This window comes from Sminthopsis crassicaudata, chromosome 5 (genome assembly GCF_048593235.1).
Source record: "Sminthopsis crassicaudata isolate SCR6 chromosome 5, ASM4859323v1, whole genome shotgun sequence".
Lineage (NCBI taxonomy): Eukaryota > Metazoa > Chordata > Mammalia > Dasyuromorphia > Dasyuridae > Sminthopsis > Sminthopsis crassicaudata.
The window spans coordinates 140978526-140997333 of record NC_133621.1 but is presented as its reverse complement, the minus strand read 5'-3'; the positions used below and the strand labels follow the sequence as shown (position 1 = coordinate 140997333).

General features: G+C 34.1%; 1 protein-coding gene across 4 annotated transcripts in view; it reads right to left on the bottom strand.

Annotated features, from left to right (window-relative positions):
- Window positions 1-10816: 10816 nt before the first annotated feature.
- The window catches only part of LAMB4 (laminin subunit beta 4), a 154891-nt gene continuing 146899 nt past the window's right edge, over window positions 10817-18808 (bottom strand). For all 4 annotated transcript variants that reach the window (XM_074268333.1, XM_074268332.1, XM_074268331.1 and 1 more), the window contains 2 exons: window positions 16354-16507; window positions 10817-11753 (listed from right to left, as the gene is read on the bottom strand). In XM_074268333.1, the coding sequence (XP_074124434.1) occupies window positions 11614-11753; window positions 16354-16507 (294 nt within the window). In that variant the 3' untranslated portion in view covers window positions 10817-11613. The remainder of the gene's footprint in view (window positions 11754-16353; window positions 16508-18808) is intronic.

Genomic DNA, 18808 nt, shown 5'->3' with positions numbered 1-18808 from the left:
TTTTTTCAAATAAGAATTGCTGCCTCTGACCCAATGAGACATAGGAGGTATGGGCAGGGAGCTTTACATTTGGTTTGGTATTATAGTAAACTGTCTTTAATAGTCAGTATAGTCAACTTTATTGCTGAGAGCTTTATTCTGATTGGACAATGCAGTGTCCAGTTCAGTGAATAATTGACTAGTCTGGTCTATATAGCCTAGAGGTAGCAGATTTTATAAACTCTGTAGTTCTTTGGCTTAAAGAAATTGCTATTTACATTAAGAGCTAATACTTTCTAAATATCTTTTAAAGGATGATTAGTTGAAAGTGCTTTGTAAATGATGTATTCTAGTTAATCTCAGAAGAGAATTTCTCTAGTTCCAAAGAAATGAGGATTAATAGTCAAAAGCAGTTATCTGATACACTTATTGTTGAATAAACCTATAATATTGGCCTGAACTCTAGTCTTGTGAATTATCCCAAGTAAAATGTTTTTTTCCCTCCTTATCATAGATATTCACTGTATTGATAGGTGTGTATGAGCTGGGTTTATATGTGTATTGTGATATATTTTATTATTTATGGATTTATGTTTTAAACTGTTAATATCTATAATTTATTTTCCTTTGTAGTTACAAACATAGACATATTAAAGATATTAAAAGTGTCATAACTGGTGAATGGCTAGTTATATTGATAGAAAATGCATTGGGAGGAAATGGAAGTGATAAGTAGGGGAAGAAAATTTCCCCTCAATAGAATGTCCCACAAGACCCTGAGAGAGTTTGACTATAACCTTGTGATGGTGGTCTATCTCTAGGAAATTAGACTATACTGTGAGCCTCCTGGAGAAGTGAGCCTACTTCAGAGTGAATGGTTTATCAATACATTCCCTGAGGTAGATTTTACACACACACACACACACACACACACACACACACACACACACACACACACACACGGATTAGTGATACTGCAGATTTTTATTCTCTACTTTATAAGCATCCCATGAGAAAACTTGTACTTAGGTTAAATGTACAATTAACTCAAAGTACCCAGTGATTTTCTGTAAAAAGTTTACTAACAAGGAGTCAAAAATATTTAGTTTATAAAACAGACCAGTTTATGGAAGGAATAGCTTAGTCATTTTTAAGAAGTGCTACAGCTGTGTTTAAGCAAGACATAAGAAATGTTAAACAAAAACATTTGTTTTTTTCTACTTGAGGTAAATGGTACAATGGACAGAACTCTGGCTGTCAGGAAATTTGGGGCCTCATCCTGGCTGTTACTAACTAGTTATGTGACCTTTCCTTCCCTTTCCTTCTCTACATAATAAAGGTGGTCTCTAATGTCTCTCTCAGCCCTGAGTTGTTATAACTGTAGGAAACTTGAGCTTTCTCCAAGTATCAAAGCAAAAATTTGTAGGACTAATAACATTTTTACAGACCTTTCATTTCACTCATATGATCTCTCCCTTCACTGGCTCAGATCACAACATAACCACATCTTCTGATTTCTATAATTCTTTTCCAAGTTCTTCCATAAATCTTCCAAGAGAATCTGTATAACATTGTGCTAGTCTTCTTCTAGGTATTTAGATATTTCATGAATATCATTTCAACAACTGAATCATTCATCTGTTATTCCTCTAGTCAATGCTTAGTCCATTTTTCTGTTTGTTTATATCTCACATATCCAACGTGATATTTTATACTATTTTTTGCAAGCAAGTTATCATTGATAATATGCTAACTACTAAGTCTTGAATCTCTCTTCTTTCCTTTGAATCATCTACAATTTTCATTTCTCTTAGCTTGTGATGTTCCATAATTCATAACCACTTAACATTACTAGGAGACAACAGCTGATAAAAAGATGAGCTCTTGTGATAGTTTGAAGGAGCAATTTTGGATCACTAAAAACAGCTAACTAAACTAAATGAAACTCAGTCCTCTCTCCTCTTTTTTAATCTAAGGTCAAATTGATTGCCCTCTTCAAGGCTTATACAATATGTATGTATTAATGGACCAGCTTAATACATTATCCTTCATATCAAAATTTGAGTAAGAAAAATGAAAACTCAGAGTTATACAGTATTTTATGGTTCAAAATCCTTTACTCATCACAATCCTATGAAGGAGTACTATGAGGATAATATTCCCAATTTATAGGTGAAATCAAGGCTCTGAACCATTAAATGAGTTGCCCAACAACAATGTAAATCTGAGCCTTTTGAATATTTTGTATGTACTTATTTATCTACATGTTGTCTCCTCTACAGAATAAAGGCTCTCTAATTATTTTCATTTTTGCCTTTGTATCTCCAACACTCACTACAAAGTATGCACTCAATAAATATTTGCTGTTGTTCAGTCATTTCAGTTATGTTTGACTGATCATGACTCCATTTGAGGTTTTCTTGTTAAAGATTCTGGAGTGATTTGCCATTTCTTTCTGTAGCTCATTTTACAGATGAGGAAACTGAGGCAACAGGGTGATGTGACTTGTTCAGGATCACACAGCTGATAAATATCTGAGATCAGACTTGAAATCATGAAGATAAGCCTTCCTCACTCCAGTTTTGTTAAGCTTGTTAATTGACTTCAAATCTAGTACTCTTCCCATTAATTCATAAATAATAGCACACAGGTTATCACTATTTTTGCTCTTTTAAAGTTTATCCATTTTATAGCCACTTCTCTGACATTATTTTCCCCTTTAAATCTGCATTAATTTACATTGGCATATTTTTACCTGATTGGATTATTTTTTATTCCCCATCGAATCATAGATTTGGAGCTGGGAGGAACCTTAGAGGGCATCTAATAAGTCCCCTTAATTTTGTAGTTGAAGAAATTGAAGTTCAGGGAAGTTTGATGATTTGCCCAGTATCATGCATATAGCAAGCAGAAGAGCTGAGATCTGAACCTAGGTCTCGTGACTCCAAATCTAGCCTCCCCTTTCTCTGTGTCATGCTCCAATTTAGCATGATTAGAAATGTTGTATTTGGGAGTTTCTTAGATACTTTGCTCTATGAAAAATTTGTTGCCAACTTTTGTGGAAACCTAGATCAGAAGGAAACTACACAGTAAAATCAGACTTTACTGTCCAGCTAATTGTGATGTGTTTGTATGGCTTAAAAAAACTTAAAAATGTTGGTTTGTTGTTCTTTGCTCTCAGTGAGGACCAAAATGATGTCATTATGTTAGAGTCAAGTTACAGTGTATGTGACAGTGACTTATCAGTCCAACAAGAAAGTAGAAGACTACCACAGTCCAGGTCAATATTTGGGGTGAATTCTCTAAATATGTGCATCTTGCATTTCTTCTGAGCTACTTCACTTCTGCTCTGCTCATAGAACATAGATTCTCCCTGATGAGAGCATACTATTCTGGGTGGTCCTGTGCCAGTGTCTCTCATTTTATGTAATTAATTCCAAAGTTCTTAAGAGAGATCTTGACAGTGTCTTTGTATTGCTTTTTTCCTGACCACCATGTGTTAACTTTCCTTGTGTGAATTCTCCATAGAATAGTTGTTCAAAATACTTGTTTAGTGTACATTTGGCATTCAAACAACATGGTCAGCCCATTGGAACTATGCTCTGCTTGGCAGTTTAGTTTGAAAAAGATCCTCAGTGTCTCATACCTTTCCTGCCAGGTGATCTTCAGAGTCTTCCTAAGACAATTCACATGGAAGCATTTAGTTTCCTGGCATGATGCTGGGATATTGTCCAAGTTTGCAATAATGATGTCAGCACAACAGCTCTGTAAACCTCCAGTTTGGTGGCCAAGATCTCTTTTTTCCCACACTTTCCTTCAGAGCTTCCCAAACACTGAGCTAACTCTGTCAATGCATGCATCAAGCTCATTATCAATATAGACATCTCTAGAACATGTATTGCTGAGGTAAGTGAACTTATCCACAGTATTCAAAACTTCTCTATTCTGTAACTGATGGTTCTACATATGGATGATGTGATGCTGGTTGGTGAAATAACTACGTTTTCTTGATGTTGACTGTTAGGACAAAATTAGCACAAGCAGTAGAGAATCGATCCATATTTTGTTGTGTCAGATTTGAGCACCCAATCTACTGTGAACAAAAAAAAATCATGTACCAATACTCCTTCCACTACAGTCTTGGCTTGTAGCCCTTTCAAGTTAAATAATTTACCAACAGCATGGTAGCTAACCTCATTGAAGGTGTCTGACAATATAATTGATAATATCATGCTAAAAAGCCTGGGAACAAACACACATCTCTGTTTCACTCAATCGGTGAGTAAGAAAGCACAAGAGTATAATCCATTATCCAGAATTTGGGCAAGCTTGCCACAATGAAATTGATATTCTCTGGGCAAGCAAATTTTGACATAATTTTCCACAAGCCCTCACAACTGACTGCATCAAAGGCTTTGGTTAGATTGACAAACATTATGTACAGACCTCTGTACTGCTCCTGGCATTTCTCTTGAAGTTGTTGGGCAGCAAACATGATATTGATTGTTCTTCAATCCCTTCCGAAGCCACACTGGCTTTCAAGTAGATGACTACTTTTCATGTAAAGTGTCAATATTAAGGAAGACTCAGGAAAGAATCTTACCAGTAATGATTAAGAGAGAAATCCTCCCTTTATCCCCTTGATTGTCCCAGGTATTCCCTTTACCTTTATGGAGATGGATAATGGAAGTATCCTCGAACTCTCTTTTTGCCATATAAGTCAGAAAATTTCAGTCAGCTTTTGTATGAGCAATGGACCATACATTTTGTAAATCTCAGCTGGAATAGAATCAGCACTAGGCGTTTTGCCACAAAAGAGGAGCCTAATGCCATTCAAAACCTCTTCTTCAGTTAGAAATTTGATTAGAGAGGAAATGACTTCAACCTTAGAAAAAGTAATTGGCTTCAAAATTGATTGATGATAGTCTGCTGAGAACACTATGGAAGTATTTATCCCATCTCTCCAGGATCATGTTCTTATCACTAATCAATGTGGTTCGATCAGCACTGAGTAGTTGAAATGCACCATATATCTTTGACCCATAAACAGTCTACAAGACATCTTTGGAACATTACTATCAGCATAAAATTGAATTTCAGCTGCCTTCTTACTGAACCAAGAATCCTACATCTCTCTAAGCTTTACTTGTACTTTATTTTCAAACTATCCTGGTGTTAAACCTTGCAGAGTTCTTGTTTTTTATTTAGAAGCTTCTACATTTCTCCATCATTTTGGTTGCCCTTTCATTTTCTGCTCCACTATTGCCAACCATATATTGGCTCAACTTTTCCTCTAAACTAGCAATGAATGTTCCTGCTCAGAGAGCTTCTCTAATATATTGACATTGTCTTCTGTTGAGAGAGGATTAGTCTATGGTCTGTCCAGCACACTGCTATATACAATGCCTTCTTCACTCTCACATCCTCTGTCTCTTCTTACCATTACATAGTCTATTAAATGCCAACATTTGCTGCAAACATGCATTCATGATGTTTTATTGTGTTAGGTAAACAGAAGACTATTAAGTGTTGAAAAGGTCACAAGATGCACAAATATTCAATAGTAAGTGACCACTGCTTTTCCTTTTTCAAACTCTATTCCTCCCAAGGACACCCTGCTATGTCTGGTAATTGGAGTATTAAAGTCACCCTCACCCAGCATTATAAGTTTGTCCACTATTGGCACATTGTTTATGAAGGTCTCCAATTTTTCTTAACATTTTTCTTTGTCCTCATCAGAGTTCATCATGGTGGGAGCATAGGCATGGATGATAGTGGTATGGAATTTTCCTGCAAATGGCAATCACATTGTCATGAGCCTGTCATTTGCTCCTTTTGACAGACAAATAAGCTTGCTGACGAGATTAGTTTTGATTGCAAAATCTGTACTAGCACCATGATGCTTCACTGTGGCACTCCAATCTTTGGTGAGTTTTTTCCAGTCTTGTTTCACTCAGGACTGCTATTTGATATCTGTTGAATTCTATCACAAGAGCTGTTTATCTTTTAGGTCTACTAGATTTTGTAACATCTGTAAGTGTGCACACATTCCATGTACAAATATTGAGTGGAATCATCTTTACAAAAGTTTTTGTACTTTTTCAGGTGTATTTTGACCAGAGGGTGGGATCTCTACCTGTCACAGTAAACAGGTCAGGGTTGGATAAGCAGACAATTTTTAGGGCACCTTTTCTATCCCCTTCCTGACACCAGGAGATGAGCAAAGGGCTGCTCAGGACTCAGGGGGCTGCTGAATCCCACTCCTGCTTCTAGTAAGATGACCTGATGGCTTGGGCTACCTGTGTGCAAAGTTGTGACTATAGTTCCCAGTGATTCAAAATATAGCTCTGCACCTGCTGCTTCCTCACCTGCCTGTCTCCACAGGACTTTGAAAGATAAAGATGATATGGATAATGTCTTTTGATTCATGTATAAATTGGAATTAAATGAGGCAGAGTTGGACAAAATTGCAGAGTACCAGAGTCTTCACAAGCTAATGGCAGGACAGAGTCCAGACAACTGGTGATGGCTTGAAATACAGTGGATGATCTTGATGTCTTTGATGTCCAACTAAGCTCTGAGCACTCCACAGTACCTACTTCAGCTACCTTCATGGCCATTTGAACAAGTTATTTTCATTTACCTATTCTACCAGGGGAAGTCTTACATGCTTGGGGTAGACAGCACCCCAATTCATCAATAGTTTTGAGATTTCTTGGTTATCCTTACCTAACTTAGGTTGTCTGCTGAAATGGTTTGCTGGGATGTGACTACAACTTTTTGGAGCCATAGGAGAGTTAGGTGGATCAGGTAGACGGCAAAGTTGGACATCAGTCCTGAAAGGTCTTTTCAGCCTTTTACACTTAAACATGAGTCTTTCCTGAACAAACCCTACCTCCTAAACTGTACTTTAAAATATACTGATTATGTTGCTACCCAATGTATATCAGAAAAAATATAAGCAATTATTAATTACCATTGGCATCACCATCACTCATGTTTTTATAGTTAAAAAGTGCTTTATATATTATTTCAATGGACTTTTACAACAATCTTTGAGGTATATAATGAAAATATTATTAGCATATTACCCATAAGGCTCAGAGATCTGAAGCAATTTAATTAAAATGACATTGAAAACTAGTGGAGGAGTGAAAATTTGAAGCTAGTTATTTTAACTCTGACTCCAATGCTCTTTATAATTCCCAAATACATTTTCTAAATGCAAATGTTTGAGACTGGCCCCCTTTTGTTTTATATACTGTTTTTGGAGGAAGCTGCATGGGCTTACTTGAATATATAAAGAGTTTCAATTCACAAACAAAATCACTTCTAAAGATGACTCTGATTTCCTTTAGGCACAAACTATTTCTATTAAGGTTAGTTCCTTTTTAAAACAAAGGGAGCTTCATGCATCTGAATCGATGCTATATTCTAAATTATATCCTTTCTTGAGATTGTTAAGTAAACTCCTTCTGTTCAATGTTATATGGTCTAGAAGTATCTCATTTCATTATGATCCCAAATATTAACCATTACCAAATCTGAACCCCTGGGTTGGTCTCAAACAAGCCTGACCAAAACACCAGTAAAAGATTTTGGATGGATATCGCTCTTTTGTTATATGATGCTAAAGCTGGAAGAGACTTTTACAAATGAGGAAATTGAAGATCCAAAGTGTGAAATGATTTGCCCATGGTTACATAGGTAAGAAGTAGGAGAAGGTAGGTTTGAATCTGTACTTTCTGAGTCCAATTCAACACTCTTCCCATAGTGCCAATAATCTTCTTTTAAGTTTAACAATATAGTAATGGTTAGAATGAGGTCTAGAGAGCCCAAAATTATTAATAAAAAAGAAGACCCTGAAACAAAATTATGTAAATTATGTCCTAACAATAAAAGAGAAGAATTATTTCTAGAAATCAATAAAGCTAAATCTCATAATTCTATTCTTCCCAAAGAATATCTTGTTAGAGCATTATGCCAACTGATCATATCTATTGCACATTAAATTTTTGTTGTTGTTCCATTGTTTCCAGTAGTGTGCAACTTTTTATGATCTTGTCAAAAAATACTGGACTGGTTTGCCATTTACTTGTCCACCTTATTTTATAGATGAGAATCCTGAGGCAAACTGAGACAAAAAGGGTTAAGTGACTTGCACAGCTAGTAAATGTATGAGACCAGATTTGTACACAGGAAGATGAGGCTTCCTGACTCCAGGTCCATTGTCAATAGTCTTGACTTTTGTCTTGTTACTGAGCTCTAATGACCTTGGAGGAGAGAGTGAGGTTGATCACTTTGTACAGCTCTGCTTCATTTAAATCCAATTCACTCCCAAGTTAAGACATTAGGCGTGTGCTATCACTGATGCTTTTCAAGAAGGCATGATGAACAGCAACAATCCTAATTCTAGGCCTGGAACTATGGTGACGTCTATCCGCCCATATTAAAGATTTATAGGGACAATAAACTGAATTTTTTTCTGGGTATCAGAATTAATGTGCAAGGGGGAAGGGAGAGACTGGCAAATGGGAACCTAGAGGATCTTGGGTTTGCTCTTCCTGGTGCTTGATAACAGAATGTAGACAATATTCTTGACTAGTCCCAATCTAAAACATGGAAGCTTGGTGAGCCTACATTTTACCTTCTGTGATAGAGGGACTGATATTGTATGGTGACAAGGAATCTTCTGGTTGGGCTGAAGAGCTTGAGGAGTCAGTGACTACAGAGGCACTGAGCAAGAACTGAACTAAAAAGGATTAAGCCCTTTTTTGACCTTTATATGCTTTTCCTTCCTGTCTACAAGGTAAGAGTTGCTGTGAACTCCTGGGCAGGGCAGGGGGAGATGTTGCCTATTTCTCACCTGGTTGGTGTGTGTGTGTCTGAGTGCATGACCCCTTGGTTTATTTTTTGTTTATTGATCACCATTTCAATAACAATAAGAGGAAATATTTATCCTGTGTCAGAGAATGATGTCTTCCACAAAAATGGATTTTTCCAAATAACTGAAGTTTTAAAAACTTTATGCACTGAATATCTACCAATTTTAACCATTTTTGATAGAAACTTTTCTAAAATGCATTTCCTCTCTTATTAAAGAGAGATTACTGAAATACAATAATTTAAACTTTTCTGGATATTTATTGTGAATGTTAGTTACTATATTACATAATAGCATAATACAGAGGCTACTAAATAGTATAATAAAGCTTAATTTATCCTTTGGATTTTAGTGGATGCCTAGTTACTAGTGATTCTTGAGTGGCAATCAATATGGTAGATACTGGGGTGTGAACCTGCAGTCATGAAGGTCTGAATTTAATACTCATTTCTGATATTTAATAGCTATTCACCTCTCTGAGTTTCAATTTCCTCATCTGTAAAATGGGAACATGAAAATAACCTGTAGCATCTCCTTCATAGGATTATTGCGGGAATCAAATGTGATAACAAATAGACAGGATTTTGCAAATTTTAAGATGTTACAAAAATGTTAGTTGATATTATTCTATGTCATCTCCCATTATCAATTATTACCTCTTGGTACATTGGTTTTGGGCAGCCAGTTCTCTCTTCCCAAATGCTCTGCTGAAATGTGCAGTTTCTTTTTTTAAAATTAATTTTATAATTCTAACTTTTTTTGACAGTACATATGCATGGGCAATTTTTTACAACATTATCCCTTGTACTCATTTTTGTTCCAAATTTTCTCCTTCCTCCCTCTACTCCCTCCAAAAGATGACAATCCCATATATAATAAATATTACAGTATATCCTAGATATAATATATGTGTGTAAAACCAAATTTCTTGTTGCACGGTAAGAATTGGATTCCGAAGGTATAAGCAACCTGGATAGAAAGACAATAGTGCAAACATTTTCCACTCCTTTCCCAGTGTTCCTTCTCTGGGTGTAGCTGATTCTGTCCATCATTGATCAATTGGATCTGAATTAGATCTTCTTTATGTTGAAGATATCCACTCCCATTAGAATACATCCTCATACAGTATTGTTGTTGAAGTGTATAATGATCTCCTGGTTCTGCTCATTTTGCTCAGCATCAATTCATGTAAGTCTCTCCAAGCCTCTCTTTATTCATCCTGCTGGTCGAAATGTGCAGTTTCAATCCAAGAAAATTTGAACCTTGCCATTGAAGCCAGATACCACACTTACTAAATAGATAGTCCTAACTTGTTTCATAGTTCTAAGAATATTGGCAGGTTAGTTCCATCCCTCTCCTGCAGAGTAAAGTTTGAGACAATTCTTTTCCAGAACTACTCAGAGACCACTTTTATTTATTTCAGGTTAATTGCTAGGTTCCAGATGTTTGAAGCTCCTGAAATTTTGACTGCTGAAAGTGGGGCTTTATTACAACAGATTCTCAAAGAAATCTAAATATATTTCCCTAGGAAATTTAAGTATTGCAAATTTATTCTTCAAGATCTCTAGGGAAATAGATTCCCCGTTTCCTTCAGCTAAACTCACTGTAAGGAATTTGTTCTTTGTATATAACCATGTTGCATTTAAATCAATTCCCTCTAACTCCACTCTCAGTAGAGACAGAGTCCAGCTGTTCTCCATCTTCCATATGCTTATGTTTGTACATAGTGTTTTTCATTCAAGAATATGGGATCAGGTCCATGAAGTATAATTCAGCAGAAGGCTAACTTTCCAAATAATGTAAGTGAAATGTGATGTTTTCCAAACAGTGTAAGTAAATTAAGTAAATTAAGTTGCATTAATAAGTTGAATCACAATGAATGTTTAATTACAGATTGTATTTGAAATAATATAATCCAATCTATTATAATAAATGATATCAACATGATTAAAAATACAGATTTTATCATTGCCAAGATTTATAGTAATGCTATATGTAAACACATTCTGATTTGTAGATAAGCATAAGATCAATTTCCTTAGTATCCACCTTATAGAATTGGAAGTGTGAGTGGGAAGGATTGGGGAACCACATAAGAGTTCTTTACTTGATAGAACGATTATGAATAAAAGGTATTATGAAAGTAAGTCACAAGTTTAAGTCACAAACATTTTATTTGGATGCCCTGAATTTGTTAGAATAAAAGAAATTAACAGAAAAATCTATTACATTCTAAATAATTATATATGGAATATTATTTCCACACTGAATATAGTAATTCAATAAAAATTAAAGTTCATTTGACAGAAATTGCATAAGTCTAATTCCATACTTATTTAAATATACTTGTTTTGCATACCCAATTTCTACCCCATCTCCCCCCTTTAAACAAACAGAAAGGAAAAATGTCAAGAGGAAAAAGCTGCTTGAAAATCTTTTGTTTTTCCTTTCCTATTTTCATAAAATGTGACATTTTTCTGGCTTTAATTCCTTGGCCTACTTCAATACCAAGAATCAGCAGTACAGAGAGTGGGGAATCTCCAGACAGACCTGTTACAGAGACAGCCCCATCCCTGCTTATCTGATCTCCATGTGTGGTGGTTGTTGTAAATACAAATTCCTGCTTTGGGGAGGAGTTGGACAAATGACTTCTGAGAGCCATTCTGATTTCCAGGGCTCTCTAATTCTAAGAAGAGGGCTTTAATCAGCAGTCAGAATATAAGGAAGCAACTCTAACCCTGTAAAATGGCCTAGATGTGGCAAGTAGCATATTTATTTTCTTGTGTGGTAATTTCATTTTTAATAGCTAGGACATGATTTTCTAGTTGCTTTAGTTGATTGATTTTCTCTTGTTTAGCTTGATTCAAGACTTGGATCTTCTTTTCTAAGTCTAAAAGAAAAAAAACACAACAAAATGAAACTGGTTTTTTTTTTTTTTTTTTTTTTTTAAGTTTCAGTTCCCACATTTTTTTCTGGGATGGAGATTTACATACTTTTTAATAACACAATCGTTTTTGCCATCTAATCTAATCTTTCTTTTCTTAAAAATGTCAAGGATATCATGAAAATTAGAGCAAATATTTTATTGACATTGGAGCTTTTTGGATTTAGATAATAAAATCTCTATAGGGACATTTTTGGTTGTTAGAAATGTAAACACAGGTGATGACTATGGATTAAGTGAGTAGCTAAAACAGGATGAAAAAATTTTTTTAATTTTATTTTTACTTCATTTAAAAAAGGCAACATTTATTTTGTACTCAATGGATTTCTGATCATTTTTGTCTGTCTTTGGATCTTCATTATTTTAATCTTTTGATATTCTGAGATAGGGATGGGAAACGTATGCTTCCAGGCCCAAGGCAGACAGTGAAATACATAGAGTACTGACCTGTTGCTAGTTATTCTCTCCTTTCCACTGGAATCCTTGGAGCTTAAGAGAGGGGGATTCATCAGAGGGAAAGGGTATGACTATGATAGAGAGAGTAAAGTACACCAGTGGGTGTTTGGGTGAGAATTATATTGAGAAGCTTGGTGGTGGCTTAAGCTTTTGAAATTTATTGGTTGATTCTTATTCATGTACTTGCTGGGTACCATGCTCTACACTTCCAAATTCAGCACTTCCAAGTTTCCCTTCTGTGAAATCTCTTTTTAAAAAAATTCACATTAAAATTTTTTGTATCTCTTGTTTTTATATTACCTTTATTTATGAATGTATCTTTCCCTCTATTCAATAAGCCATTTCTTACAACAAAGAATATAAAAGAGAAAACAATTCAGCAGAATAATTATCTACTAAGTCTGATAATATATGTAATGTTTCACATGCCAACTTTTGAATCAAAAAAAGGAGGGTGGTTTATTTTCTTATCTTTTCTATGGGATCAAATTTGTTAATTACATGGTTTTCAGATTTTGTTTTATTTTGTTTCTTTTTACTTATATTGTTGAATTCATCATGTATGTTTTTCCTAGTTCTGCTTGCTTTAATCTGTATCAGTTCATGTCTCATGTCACTCTAAATACTTGATATTCATCATTTCTTATGAAGCAATGAATTAGTTGATTTAGCCATTTGTGTATCTCTCTTCTATTTTTTGTAACAACAAAAAATACTGGTAGGGATATTTTAATGTATATGAGATCTTTCTTTCAGTCTTTTACCAACTTGGGTTATATAGGTATCTCTTTTTAGCAAGTAGTGGCAGAGTCGAGAACATGTGCTTTAAACCTCTCTTATTGATAAGATAGAGTGCAAAGTTGGTCTATCCTATTGTAAATGTAATACTACTCATCTTTTCAGCACTCTAAATGGGAGAAAAAGAAAAAAAAAACAGTGGGATGGTATATTGTAAGTTATAATACTTTAAATAGATTAGTTTTAGAATCTTCAAGAGAAGGGTTTAAAACATTTTATTTGGGAGGCAACATGGCAGCTGGATAGAGTCCTGGATTTGAGAATCAGGTAGATATGGATTTGAATCCCACCTTAGAGAGTTACTTGCTATGTGACCCTAAGGAAGACACTCAAGCTCTCTGAGCCTCATCTGCAAAATGAAAGAATTTGGCTTGGCGGCCTATAATGTCCCTTTTATTGCTAAATATATACTTCTACTTCTTATTTCCCCAATCTTAATAACTGATAGCTTTATGGATGTTTGTGTAGAGGGTATGTCCAAGAAAAGTCTGATTGATGTTAATCCCGGTAACTTAGTTCTTAGATAAGGATCTTACTCTGAGTCCCCTAAGGGTAAAAGCCTCATAAATACCTTGGGATGAGACTTTTGCTTTCACATAAAAGATGATGACTTAAAGGAGTATGACCTCTAGATGGGTACTTTTGCTTCCTCAAACTATTGTCTCTTTTGCCTTTCTTTCACAGCCAAACATATGGGAAGAATTGTTTGTACTCATTACTCCTTTCACTCTGTTGAAATTGTTTTTGAAGGTCACTACTGTCCTACTAAATGTTATGATCGATGATCCTTTCTCAGGCCTTATCCTCCTTGACTGTTATTTAGCATTTGGCCATACTCTACCTCTTGATGCTTTCTTGTTCTTGGTTCCTTCCTTGATACCCTGATTTTTCTCCTACTTATCTCAACATTTATTTGTTTCCTTCACTAGTTTCTCTTCTTATTCCTACTCCAAATGTTGGGTTTCTTTACTTATTCTTTCTACTCTTTCATCATTCTCTAACCTTTTTTCCCTTGGTAATCTCCATTATCCAAAGCTTTGATTATCACTTCTATAATAATGATTCTCTATCCTTAATAGAAATTATCTCTCTCCTTAACAATATTCAACATTTTGGGAAAATGTTGATTCCTCTTTTCTCTCACCTCCTAATCCAACATGTTTTCCAGCTCTATTGATTCTGTTTCTGCGCTGTCTCATTTTTTTTTTTTTTTCCATTCCCACTGCCACCAACAAAATCCAGGAATGTATCCTTCTTGTTTGGAATATCTCAATTGTCTCCTAACTGGCCTCTCTGTCTCTCCCCAGTCTCTCTCTTATTCAATTCATTCTACTGTTGTCAAAGTAACTTTCCTAGTGTGCAATTCTAATTATATCAACACTATTGTTTAGAAACCAAATGTTTCTATCATATAATATGGAGGTAATAATAATTTTTAAGCACTTATATATCAGGCAATATGCTCAGTACTGGGACCCTAAGATGAAAATGAAATAATCTCTTCCTTCTAGTAGTTTATAACTATAGCAGGATATGGTATCCTTTCTGGGTTATCACTTCAACATGACACTCATAAGTCTCCAGGTAGAGGTTACTATTATAGGTTCCAAACTATAAACCACATGCCCTACCAAAATATTTATTTGAATGGTCAGCCATATTTAGCTCAAAGCAAATGGATTTACTAAGTTGCCACATTAAGAACAAGAAGTATAGACTATTCTCCCTATAAAACTTGAGATATATTCTCCTACAAATTTACAGACCATCACTGAGAAGAGAGAGTATAAACTTATAGTGCACTATGATGAATCATACATGTAGAAAATACTAGTGAGCAAGGCAACTCTTGCCTTTGACACTATAGGTTTTGGCTGTCTTTCTCTTCTTCTTGTGTATATCCTATGTCAACAATTACACTTTATATAGGGATGATAGAACATTTAAACTTTGACACTTTAAAAAAAATCAGTTTGGGGCAGCTATCTAGTGGATAGAGCACCAATCCTGAAGTCAGGAGGACCTGAATTCAATTCTGGTCTCAGACACTTAACACTTCCTAGTTGACCCTGGGCAAGTCATTTAACCTCAATTGCCTCAGCAAACAAATGATAATACAATAAATCAGTTCAATTTATCAACTGAATTAGGAGTAGAGGAGATCAGTTAGTCATGAATCAAGTCTCCACAGACATAAATGTACATATAAACATAAAAACAGACGTGATTTATTGGAGAAATTTAGTTGGAAAGAGATTAGCAACTGGGAGGGAAATCAGATTAAGACTTCATAAAGAAGGTGCCTGAATTGAGTCCTGAAGGAAATTAGAAATTTTCAAGAGATATATTTTAAATATAGTATAATGTAGCTTATATTATACATCATATAGTATATATAAATAGAATATACCATAACAAGTATAGTATATATACAATGGATAATTTATACTACTATATTATATTTATGATATATAACATACATATATTATATTCATAATATATTATATGACATAAACATAACATTATTGTATGTATATTATGTATTATTAATATCATAATAAAACATGTATATTATATATTAGAAATGTTATATATCATAAATATAATAGTATATAGTATAAATTATACATTATAAATATCGTATACTATAGCATATACATAATATCATAATTATAGTATAATATAGTGTGTAATATTATATATTATAAATATAGTATGATATACTATGTAATATATATTGTAAATATAGTATAATATATTATAGATTATAGATATACATTATATATACAATAATATGTTTTACATATAGTAATATAATATAATGGAGAATGTTATTATTATTATTGTTATTATTATACAAACAAGTACAAATATTCTAAGCATGATGGTCAGTCTGTCCAAAGGCATGAAGACTGGTTACTCAAAATACTTTTATATCTCTCATGCTGGCATCCTGTTTTACTTTGTAGTATAGTTATTTGTATAAGTATCTTATCTCCTCAGTAGATTATAAACTCCTTAAGGGCAGAATTTGTGTCTTATTCGTCATTTATCTCCATCAATGTCTGGCAGGATGCCTTGTAGATAAGAGGAATTCCATAAATGATTATTGAATGAATCAGTAGTGTAAAAAGTCAGGAATATGTTCTATATATTACAGAGATTTGTTATTATGACTTTATTCATACTTTGTCTATTGTCAAAGAAAGAACTAAGTTATGTATAAACACACACACACACACACACACACACACACACACTCATATATATACACACAGATATATACAGATACCTTTTATTCGTTGCATTTTTTCCTCTGTCTCTCCTGCCAATTTTTCTGCTTCTTCTTTTAGCTGTTTTACTTTACTGAGTATTCCCTTCTTGGATCCCTTAGCGTTTGTCTTATTTTGAAGAATTGTAAATTGTTTTTTTAGGTCAATGAAATCCTACAATAGAGCAAAGACCACCATCAATCTTCATCATGTAGTATTTATTAACCACCTACCAGTAGCTGATCATTCTTTTGCTATGATTTGAAAGTAGAAACATGAGAAGTATCTTCACATAGATTATCTGTGACACAATGGAAAGAATCCTACAATTGGAATCAGAAGACATAGTAGGAACTTTAATATTTATTACCTGACATATCTTGGGCAATTCACTTAACCATTCTATGATTCATTTTCCCCATTTGTAAAATGAATTTACTTGTACTACCTATCTTAGAAGACTGCTGTAAGAATAAATTAGGATAATGAGTGTAAAATGTTTTATGATGAACATTTAGCATTTAGACAATACTTTAAACTTAGCAAACCATGTTACAAGTATTATTTCATTTGATCCTTACAACAATTCTGGGAGTAACTACTATTATTACCTCCCATTTCAATAATGAAGAAACTAAGGCAAATCTAGATTAAATGAATATAAATATAAAAGATTTAAATTTTGTTCTGTCTGACTCAAGGTCCAGTACTCTTTCCATTGAGCTACCTATCTGCCTTAAGAATGGGTGTTTCTTGGAATTTATAGTCCATATTCCATATATAAAGATCAGAGGCAGCATGCTGGATTTGGAGTCAGGATGATATAGTCACTTCAGATATTTACTAGCTGTGTGAACAAGCCACTTACCCTCTTCTTAGTTTTAGTTTCCTTATCTGGAAAACAAGGGGCTTCAACTCTATGATGCCAGGGTTTCTCTAAACTCTCAATCTGTGACATAATGATCCTAAAATCATTTTGACTCAATACTGTTCCTGGAATTCTATCTGTATTCCACCTCTTCTCTCTGGGTCTTTTTTTCCTAGTAGATTTATTTATTTTTTTAATACACATACTTTATGAATCATGTTGGGAGAGAAAAATCAGAACAAAAAGGAAAAATCATGGGAGAAATAATAAAAAAAAAAACCCCAGAAAAAAGAAGTGAACATAGCATATGTTATTTTACATTCAGTCTCCTTAGTTCTTTTTCTGAATGCAGATGGCATTTTCTGTCCAAAGTCTATCGGGATTGTTTTGGATCACTGAACTACCAAGTCTTTCAAAGTTGATCATCGCACAGTTTTGCTGTTATTATGTATGATGTATTCCTGGTTCTGCTTGTTTGCATTTAGGGTCAGCATCAGTTCATTTAAATCTTTCTAGACCTTTTAAAAATCAGTTTGTTCATCATTTTTTCCATAGAAAATAATATTCCATTATCTTCATAAACCACAACTTGTTCAGCCATTCACCAACTGATGGGCATCTACTCATTTTCTAATTCTTTGCTACTACAAAAAGAGCTGCTATAAATATTTTTGCACTTGTGGGTCCTTTTCTCTCCTTTAAGATTTCTTTGGGATACAGATCCAGTAATGGCACTGCTGGGTCAAAGCATATAGCCCTTTGGTCATAGTTCCAAATTGCTCTCCAGAATGGTTGGATCATTTCACAACTCCACCAACAATGCATTAGTGTCCCAGTTTTCACACATCCTCTCCAACATTTATCATGATCTTTTCCTATCACACTAGCTAATCTGAGGGGTGTGAGGTGGTACCTCAGAATTGTTTTAATTTGCATTTCTCTAATCAATAGTTACTTAGAGCATTTTTTCATATAACTATAAAGACTTTAATTTTGTCATCTGAAAATTGTTCATATCCTTTGATCATTTATCAACTGAATTTTGCTATTTTTTCTAGTTCTATAAAATTATTTTTTGGCAGTTTGGTATGGCACTGAACAAATAGATAAATTTAGGCAGAATTGTCATTTTTATTATATTAACCTGGCCTACCCATGAGCAATTGATATTTTCCAATTGTTTAGATCTGACTTTATTTGTGTAAGAAGTGTTTTGTAATTGTGTTTAGATAGTTCTTGGGTTTGTCTTGGCAGGTAGACCTTCAGTATTTTATTTTGTGTACAGTAATTTAAAATGCAATTTCTCTTTCTATCTCTTGCTAATGGGCTTTGCCAGTAATATATAGAAATACTGATGACTTGTATGGGTTTATTTTATATCCTGCAACTTTGCTAAAGCTGTGAATTGTTTCCAGTAAATTTTTGGATGATTTTCTATGATTCTTTAAATATATCATCACATCATCTGCAAAGAGTGATAGTTTTATTTCCTCATTGTCTATTCTAATTCCTTTAAACTAAAGCCAACATTTCTAGTACAATGTTGAATAATTGTGTGATAAAGGGTTATCTTTGTTTCCCCCCTGATCTTATTGGGAATGTGTCCA